This window comes from Trachemys scripta, chromosome 3, assembly GCF_013100865.1.
Source record: "Trachemys scripta elegans isolate TJP31775 chromosome 3, CAS_Tse_1.0, whole genome shotgun sequence".
Taxonomy (NCBI): Eukaryota; Metazoa; Chordata; order Testudines; family Emydidae; genus Trachemys; species Trachemys scripta.
Window position 1 is genome coordinate 78,602,336 of NC_048300.1, and position 9,605 is coordinate 78,611,940.

Here is a 9,605-nt window from a genome sequence, read left to right on the forward strand (position 1 = left end):
AGTCTAACTCATTCAGCATGTCAACCAAAGGAGAAATCCTACTGCCTGTTAAAAGTTATTGCATGACTGCCAGAGAGAAGAGATCGAGATGCAGCTGTTAGGTGCAAATATGGATTTTTTTTTCACTTTGCCTAGTTTTGTTTGCTGATTGTATCTGGGCTAGTGCCACTTTTTAAAAGAAAATAGTCGGATTTAACTTTTTTGTATCACATCTCAGATATAGGGAAATGATGCTTTAGAAATAATAAATAGGTACACACGCACACACGCCTGGTGGTAAATAAAGCTAAGAAAATGTAGATCAAAGAATGTCTAGTTTGAAAGAGAAGACCTAGTAAGCATTTCATTCGCACTCTTTAATTCATGACATTTGGAAACACTAATATATTCTCTGAGGTTGATGGTGTAAATGTAATTTATGCTAACCCAGGTTAACGCTCCTTTGTACTGCTAGAATGGGGCTTTAATGTAACGGAGAATCAGATCCTACATGTGCCCCAGCACCTGAAAGGCTGGAGGGTTCATGTTACGCCAACCTGAATCCACAATGACCAAGTGTGGTACCTGCGTGGGTAGAGAGACTGCCGGACCTCATAAGTCTCTTCCCTCTGACTTGGGTTGCCTGCATGCTAGTTTAACCCCAGCTGATTCCTCTTTTTCTCCAAGGGTAGAGAGTCCTTCATTCCAAGGATGTCTCGTGACAGCAATAAACTCCTACTAAACAGTCCGGGCCCAATTACAGCTACATTTATACTAGATACTGTTCACTGAAGGAAGGAAGGAAGAAAGGACATGAAAATCCCACTAGGCACCTATCTGTATCTTTAGGCACCTAAATTCCTTTAAAAATCTGACCCATAGTTCTTCCCCCACAGATCATACAATCTAAGTAGATCAGACAGACACACGGTACTAGGAAAATGACATTGAAGTTACATGGCTTGTTAGTTAGGGCCTTTCTGGTAGTTATAGTGCTGTAGTCCCATTCCTCCCATTACCCAGGAGCCCCAGCCAGTCTGCTACACCACTGCTGTCACAACATGCCCTCCATTCACTCTGCCCTGCCCATGGAACTAGATGCAGATGAGGGGGCGGGGGAGAACCCTTTTGTGAGTTTAAGCTTGAGAGAGCTCCTGGGAGGTGCTCAGATCCTACAGTGATGGGTGCCATTGTAAGAACCCTGGTAGATGACAGTGGTGTCGGGCTATGGTGAGAGCTGTAAAACCTCCTCTGTCCTACACTGACAGGGTAGCAGGGAAAGGTCTACCACACTCTGCTTTGTATGCTTCAGAAGACCCTCTCCCCAGTCCTCTTTCCACCTGCCTCATAACCCCTTGGGCACCCATTCCATCTGGAGTCACCCTTCCTGGTGACAAGAAGCAGCTGGCTCAGCAGTGGCTGATAAATGGTTGCTAGCCTTGGAAAGAGTCACAAACACCTGGCAGCTAGACTCAGGGTAGGTCTACACTTAAAAAGCTGCAGTGCCCCACCAGTGCAGCTGCACTACTGTATCACTTTAGTGAAGATACCACGCTACTACGCCGACGGGAGAGCTTCTCCTGTCAGCGTAGTTAATCCACGTCTGCAAGAGGCAGTAGCTATGTCGGTGGGAGACGCTCTGTCTACTTCGGGGGTTAGGTCGGTATAACTGCGCCACTCAGGGGTGTGGGTTGTTCACACCCCTGAGCAACGTAGCTATACCAATGTAAGTTTGTAGTGTAGACCTGACCTCAGGGGAAGAATCGTTTGTACGTTGGGCCTCCCCTGGTGACAATAGCTTTTCACCATTAACCACATATTCTTGGCCTTCACAAACCCTTTGTACTAAAGATGTCCCAATTTGTATTTTAACTAAGCAATTATTTCTTTTCTGCATAGGTGACTCTGCACACAGGACTGGAGGTGCCACAGAGTGTAAGACAGCCAAAGCTGCCCAGTAACTAACTGAGCTCCTGCTGCCTAACCCTATGCTGGATTTTGTAACCTTTCTAAATACAATTTGTCATTATTCGCTGTCAGTAGAAAAGCAGTGTCATCCCTAAATTAGACTAACACTTACGCAGAACTTTGCTAACTAGCACTGTGTGATCTGATAATTAATATTAATCCACATCCATTTTTAATTTCACACTGGTAACAAGAATGCTTATAGAATGTTTTTTTTTTATTACAATGGGTGTGCATTCCTGCATTTTAGTACAAAAGCACATATATACAGCACACTATGGACACATAGTGACAGCTAAAATGAGCACATTTTCCATTTCATAATTGGATCTGCGCTTCACATGATTATTGTGAATAGATGATTAACAGTGAGGGCAATTAATCATCGGAACAATTTATCTAGGGAGGTGATGGATTCTCCATCACTTGAGTTCTTTAAATCAAGACGGTTATCTTTTAATAGCTATGCTATAGTTCAAACAGAAGTTATGGGCTTGAAGCAGAAATTACTGGGGGAGGTTCATTGCCCTGTGTTATGCAGAAGGTCCCTTCTGGCCTTAAATGCATTTATTAATTATGCTCCCACTGACTTCAATGGCAACAAGATTAGGCCCTATGTACTTTTATATAAAATTAGTGCTCATTTTAGTTAGCACTAGGGTATATACCTAGTGGGGGTTAAAACTGCTCAATAAACCTTAGTACTTCTCATTTCAGTGTGACTGCAGTGGCTTTTGGTCTCACAAACGGGAGAACTCATTTCAGTTACCAGCAACAATCGCCTTCTGAAAAGGGAGCAGAGGAGAGTCCAGAGAAGTGATCACAGATGTTTCTTTAAAAATGGTATACACAAAATAGACTGTGTTGGGAAGAAGAGTGATACTTTATAGCCTTGATCCTGATAGGTGCTGAGCACCTGCAGTGCCCATAGACTTCCCTGGGAGCTGTGGATAGGCAACATCTCTTGGGATCAAAGGTCTTAATTTTCTACTCAGCTGGGATGAACTAATTAAGGCCCTGATCCAGCAAAGCACTTAAGCACATGCTCAAATGCTTTGCTGAACTGGGGGCCTAAAAATCTTGTAGGTTTTGACTTTATCCTGCAACTCAGGAATTGTGTGATCACCTGAAACATATGAAAATGAGAAGCCTTGTCCAATGGCATCCACAAAAGTAAGTGACTGATTGGCCACTGATGGTTTCAATCCATGGCAATACTAGACAGCACCTTTGCCAGCATGCAGTCAGCAGTAAATATTTTGATTCTCAATTTCTTTCTCTCTCTCAACAAAATAATGTGTGCATGTGTGTATTTTTCTGAGGGAAGAGTGGTTAACTGAGCTAATTTATAGTAGCAAGCCCCAACAGATTGCATCATGACACTGCACCTAGAACTCTGCCCTCATGATCCAGCCTAAATGTGGTGCTAATAAACAGAAACACCATAGCTTGCTGCATACTATTGTTATACTATTTCCTTTTGAATCATGCTTCCTACACACACACATCTGTACACATACACGTGTACACCGATGCCCTTTATATATATATATATGGCACACAGATTTTAATATGTTGTGTGGTCAGTATACCTGAAAAGCAATTTTTAAACCAAAATTCCAGCTCACTGCCTTGTGTAAAACTGTAGGCACAGGTCTATCCAAGGAGCTCTTCATGGATGGGATGCTGGAAATCAGGCACATTGCTGCAGGCGCACATATGATCTCCAGCTTAAGTGCATTCTCCACTACAGGTAATACCAAGTGATGGCAGATTCCACTGTGACAGAGGGTCTTGCACTTCTGGTTACAGGAAAGATGCCATCATAATGAACAGCCATTGGGGAAGGATGAAAAATGGGGTATTAGAGCAACCCAGAATGAAGTAGTAAGTCAAAAGCAATCTATAACCATCTGTGCAGGATGCTTATATCCACCTATTCATTTTACCCAGCCTCCCCTTACAGAACAGAAATGTAGCTTCTTTTATATCACAACTGAACTAGAAAGCATAACAGAAAAAAAACTCCTCGAACTGTTAAGTGAAAAAGCAGATATGCTTTCCTCCAAGACCGTGATATGTTCTATTAGTGCATTTTAAGACATGGAAATAACTGTTTTGTATTAATTTCAGTTTGTTAAAAGTTTAGCAGAGATCAACTGTGTTTTCTTTGTCTGTTTTTAAATACCATCTGACCCTGTGCAGGATTTTTTAATTCAGTGGGTCTGTTTTAAGCCTACCTCAGCTAGAATGCTACAGGACCCTGAATTTCCTCTTGAGTGTGCTCATTGTAAAGTTGTCTTCTGCTAACGTAGAAGTTGTAACAGTAGCCTTGGCTTTGAGTACAGCTTTACCGAGCAGCACATGGGAATGGTGTGTTTTAAGTTGTATATGGATTTTTATACTACGTAACATCCTGTAACAATTTTGATACAAGAAAGCACTCCACTTTTACTTTTTTTATTAAAAACAAGAGCACTGATTGTATAGGACATAAGGACTGAACTTTTATCTTTACTCCGAATATCTGTGAAGTAAAATTCACATGAATTTAAATCCTTCCAATCCACAACCCCTGCCAGCTGTTTAAAGTGAATTCTGAAAGGGTTTTGGAATTGCTTTTGATATCTATGTTGTTTTTGTTTTTCATAAGTGCTTCTGTATCATTCCTTGTGTGTCACTCCTCAGGGTGCAGTTGAAGTTGATTTTTCTTTTTATTAATGAAAAATACAGACTGATACAGGTTTCAAAGAGCTAATGAAATGTGGTAGGGGCATGCTCCAAATTTGTGCAGAAACACATGGACCTCTCCATTGCTGTTCTCTACACATTCCAGAACTGGTAAAAGTGTGATGCAGACTAGTTTAAACTGCAGTCCCCTTCCAACCTAGAGAAACTGCAGAATGGAGCAATTAGAAATATATATCCTGTATTAACATTGTCAGTTTTAATTGGACTAAGTCTGTAGAGGGTGAGTCTATTTTTGGTTGCGTATGTGTTTTAACGACTTATATTTGAAACTAGACCAAGTTGCCCTTATGAAGAAAATTTTAATGACTTAAGCTGCATGCATTTTGGTAGCTTGTCTAATAGTGGTAATGAAAAAATAATTAGAACTAGACTTAGACTATGAGATTAGTTCTGCATTTGAATACACATGCGGAGCTCCCATGGATTTCAGTGGGAACCTCATGTGTATATGTGAGGGCAAATTTTGTCCCTTTAAGACCAGCACTGCATGAGGAATGAAAGCAATTCACTCCTCTGTTCAGGCTGGAAGTAATTCACTCCACTGCAGATCACTAACACAAGGCCCTTCCACCCACAAAGCCCTGCAGGCTCTGTGTTCCTCTTCTCAATATCTGTGCACAGAGGGGAGCCTGTCTCTGTAGAAAGTGGGGGGAAGAGCAGTCTCACCTCAGGCGCATACTCCTCTCCCTTCCACTTCCCCCAAGCACCTCCTTGGGGCTGCAGCTCTGCCGGCCTTCAGGGGCTTAGGGACCTACCTAGGCACCTACCTAGGCTCCTGCAGCTTCTCCTCACACAAGCTGTGGGGAATACAATTTAAAAGTAAAACAGTCTTTCGCTGAATTAACTCATGTTGCCACTACCCCCAAACCCTTTAGCAGGAAGCCCATGGGAGCATGTTCTCGCCGAAGTTGATGGGCTGTTGATGGGCCAGGAAGGACCAGGATGGTAGACCAGGGACAAGGGAGTCCATTTGGGATGCCCTTTGCTTCCTTGAGATCTGTGTAGATCTTTGGGGGTCATGGGAGATCAAGCTTCCAGCTTCTTGTGTGTGTGAAACTCTGCCTCCTGGCCAGCTGGACAAGCATAAAAATTCTCTCATGGAGTTTCCTCTTCTCCCCTGGGACAGTTTATCCCAGGTGAGGGACAGCAAGGCCTTGGAATAAATCTTACCTATTACAGTTTGCCTGCCTGGGTGCAGACTCCACAAGACAGAGGTAAATTGATTTACAGAGTTTAAAAAAAAAAATCTTGACCCCTGAGATATTAAATTCTGTTTAAATTAAAAAATTCAGGCATTGACTCCTGAATCCACACACTTGGATTGTCTCTACCACTGTGAAAGAAAAAGACTACGGTTTGGAGAGTGACAAGTGTCCCTTATAATTTCCATCACACCGCTGTGTGATCCAGAACATTACCCCTGTAAGCCTTCCTCTACAGATTTCCCCAGTATGTTCAGTAAAATAGATTAGAAAACTTGTGCGGCTGTAGAAAGTGGCTGGAGAGGAGTTTCACCTCAGGACCATGCTCTTCTCCCCTCCGCTACCCCAAGAACCAGCTCTACAGGGCCACACACCATTGTCAGAGCCACACACTGTTGTAGGCCTATGCAGCCACTACTGGCTTCTTTTAATTAGATCTTTTCAACAGAAGTTCACACAAAAGTGTTGCTACAACCTGGTCAGTTTGCACGTGGGCCTGTCAAACAATCCCTTGTTATTTCTCATTTTAAAAGGTACATAAAAAGCACATAATATATATCTTTAAAATGTAAATGTTAGTGAAGAGAGCTGTGATTTATCCAGAATTTGTAGTGCAATTTGGCTTCTTAAATTTAGAAAAGACAGGTGAAACCAGTGTCGTCTCCCATTATAGCCTATATAATTAAAGAGAGCTATAGAGGACAAATATACTTATATTGGACTGAAGGAAAAAAATTCATGAGATTACATATATCAGAATTTAAGAGGAAAAGTATTAATGTAATTTATTATATACATAATATTCCATCATATTGTAAATAAGAACATTGTAATGTATTGCTGTAATTGGTTTTTGGCTGGTAATCTGTTGTTGTTCTGTAGGTGTTGTGGGGTTTGTTTGTTTTGTTGTTTTTTTTTTTTTAAATATAATTTAAAAAGATGGCAAAGAGCACTGGATACCCTAGTTTCTTAGATGTTCTAGAGCAAGAAGAAATGTGATATACAGTTTTTTTGCCTTCTTACTTTAATATGGAGATTATTGAATAAACTAGGTTAAAGAGATAAAATCAAGGCTAATCCACCACCAACAAATGCAAAGCACTGTGTCTGAGATTATGATCTAGGGGTGTTTACCAGACTACAGCTCTGCTTTATCAACCTGGTCCCATGAGAAGGTAAGATGCTGAAAAGTACTGGAATCCTGCATTCCAAAACAGATAGTTAATAAAGCGAAACAGTTAGGCCTAATCTCAGGCTTTGCCACCTTTGCAAGGTCTTTTTTAATAGCAAAGCAGAGCATTAACCTTGTTGTAGAGTAATAATAAAACATTTTGGCCAGCTTATCGATGGAAGAGAGATTACAAGCTCAGTGAGTCCTTCAGCAGCTTAAAAGTAATATATCAAACATTACAAAATGGTATGTTCACATGTAAAAGACCTCACTGGTCCCTGAAAATAAGATTCTCTGTCTTTTTGTTTTGTTTTAAAGGAAATGAGCTGTTTCTCATTTTTATTGACAGCATTTGTTTGGGATTCCTCTGATCAGTAATGCTGGATGTCCACGTGAAACAGAATGGGAACTTCAAGCACAAATCCATTTAAAATGCATACAGGCTTCTTAGGTGCAGAAGCCCATGCAAACCACAGAGAATAGATGTTCCAGGACTTCTGCATCCTTGCACAATATAGAAAATGGATGCGTTTTTTACTGAAACGGGTGTTCAGTAGCATTTCTGGGTCAAATGAGCTCATCTGACAGCTATGCTGCAAGCAAATCCAAGTAGAACAAGATGCAAAACTAAATTCCATGCCACTTGGAGAATCTCCAAGTTTATATAGTTGATTGGTATGTGAACATTTAGGGGTCCAGACTTCATTCTCTCAATACAGCAATCATGATGTTAACCCAATACACCATTGCATAAATGCTGTCAATAAAAATATCAAGCTTTCTAATTAATGAATGAAGCACAGCGAGGAGACACAATGTGATGAAATGTCAGAATTAATGCATGAGGTAGAACTGCTGTTTTTTCTCCAATTGTGATATGAAGCATGAAAGACAATTTAAATGTTGGCAAAAAAAAGTACAAAGAAACAAAATAAGTGTTCACATCTGGTTAAATAAAAGACAAAACTTGTTTCCTGATTTCTTCCTAACCATGACATTTTTACTTTCATAATTTCCCATAGTTTCCATCAGTTGGAGCTGGTGGAATATACATTACTTCTGTATATGTACATCACCAGATCAAGAGGAAAAAAATAAACTTTTTATAATTTTGTATCTGTAGCAAAAGTTTGTATGTTTTTAATTGGAAACAAAACTTTTTTTGTCTTTTGGTCCAAATCTGACTGTGTATTAATATCCTTTTTGGAAAACCTGACCTATGAGTTTATGCTGTTTTACAGATTTTAAATAAATTCTTAATACACTGCCAACAAATTCATTGATGGTGCCTGGTTTACTATTACCGATAAATGGCTGTTATAAAGTTCAAGTTGCACTCATACAATGCAACCAACAATTTGGTAAAGTTAGCAGAATAACCTGCTGATTTAATGGCAGGGGAAAGCTGAGGAAATTCACCTTCTTCACACAATTATTCATTTTCTGGTTTAGAACACTACTTAACTTCCAAGGCAGGGAATGAATCCTCCAATCAGCCGTATATTTTGTATGGTGTGCATTGAGCATTTGTGAAGTGTATTCTAACATGTTATTTAGCTCAATCTATGGCTGAGAGACTTTTGAATGGTTTCCTACGCTCCAGCATTTCTCAAATAAATTACTGAAATAGGCAGGGTACAATAGTAATTGTAATACTATGAAAGTAGATGACCTGATTGCCAGAAGCTGGGAATGAGTGACAGGGGATGGATCATTTGATGATTACCTGTTCTGTTCATTCCCTCTGACCTGGCATTGATCACTGTCTGAAGACAGGATACTGGGCTAGATGGACCTTTGATCTGACCCAATATGGCCATTCTTATGTTCTTAATACCTTTGGGCTCTACTGAAGTCACATTGCATACAGCCACATATAAAGTACATGAAACTGCATATTCAGGCTAGCAAGGGACTGAGAAATGCTATGGAGGCAGTGAACTCACCCCCTAGGGGAAGGGAAGTACCTTACATTCCTTGTGAGGCTTCCACAGTTATTAATATTATTAAGCAGCGAGCTAGAGTGGGAACACCTTGTCGGGAGATGGTGGCCGGACTCAAGCATAAAGGCAGGGGGAATCATGGTGTCAGGGTAGCGTTCTGCAGGAGACCTAGGTTTGATGCCCCACTCCCTGACTCCACAGGTTGGTAAAAGGTGGGTGGGGAAGAAACAGGTGTTGGAAGAGGGAAGACGCAGTAGTGACAGCTGCAGCCTTTCTGGGGATTGTCAGAAAGCTTGTGGTTAGGATGTGAGGGCTAGAAGGAAGAGCAGTTAAGGAAAGGGAACCTCTCAATTCCAGCAGGATGTAGAGATTCCCCCTCCCTTACCCAGGAAGAAGGCAGAATAAAGTAGGTCATCAGCTTTCTTTTGCTGCTAGTCCAGTCAGTACTGGTTGTACACCTCTCACATTTCATTGTGTTTTCTACCACCAACACTGTCTCGATTGCTGTTCCATTGCAAGAGCCTACCGCACCCCCTATCATACACACAGTTTGAAAGTTACAGCCATATAGGAAATCAAAGACAAAACAAT

At 40.9% G+C, this 9,605-nt stretch overlaps 1 protein-coding gene across 3 annotated transcripts in view; it reads left to right on the forward strand.

Moving 5' to 3' along the window:
* Positions 1 to 6,248, forward strand: part of TRIM67 (tripartite motif containing 67) — a 49,697-nt gene extending 43,449 nt beyond the window's left edge. For 2 of the 3 annotated variants that reach the window (XM_034765152.1, XM_034765153.1), the window contains exon 10: positions 1,879 to 6,248. In XM_034765152.1, the coding sequence (XP_034621043.1) occupies positions 1,879 to 1,944 (66 nt within the window). In that variant the 3' untranslated portion in view covers positions 1,945 to 6,248. The remainder of the gene's footprint in view (positions 1 to 1,878) is intronic. The other variant, XM_034765151.1, reaches the window with a different exon arrangement.
* Positions 6,249 to 9,605: the final 3,357 nt, after the last annotated feature.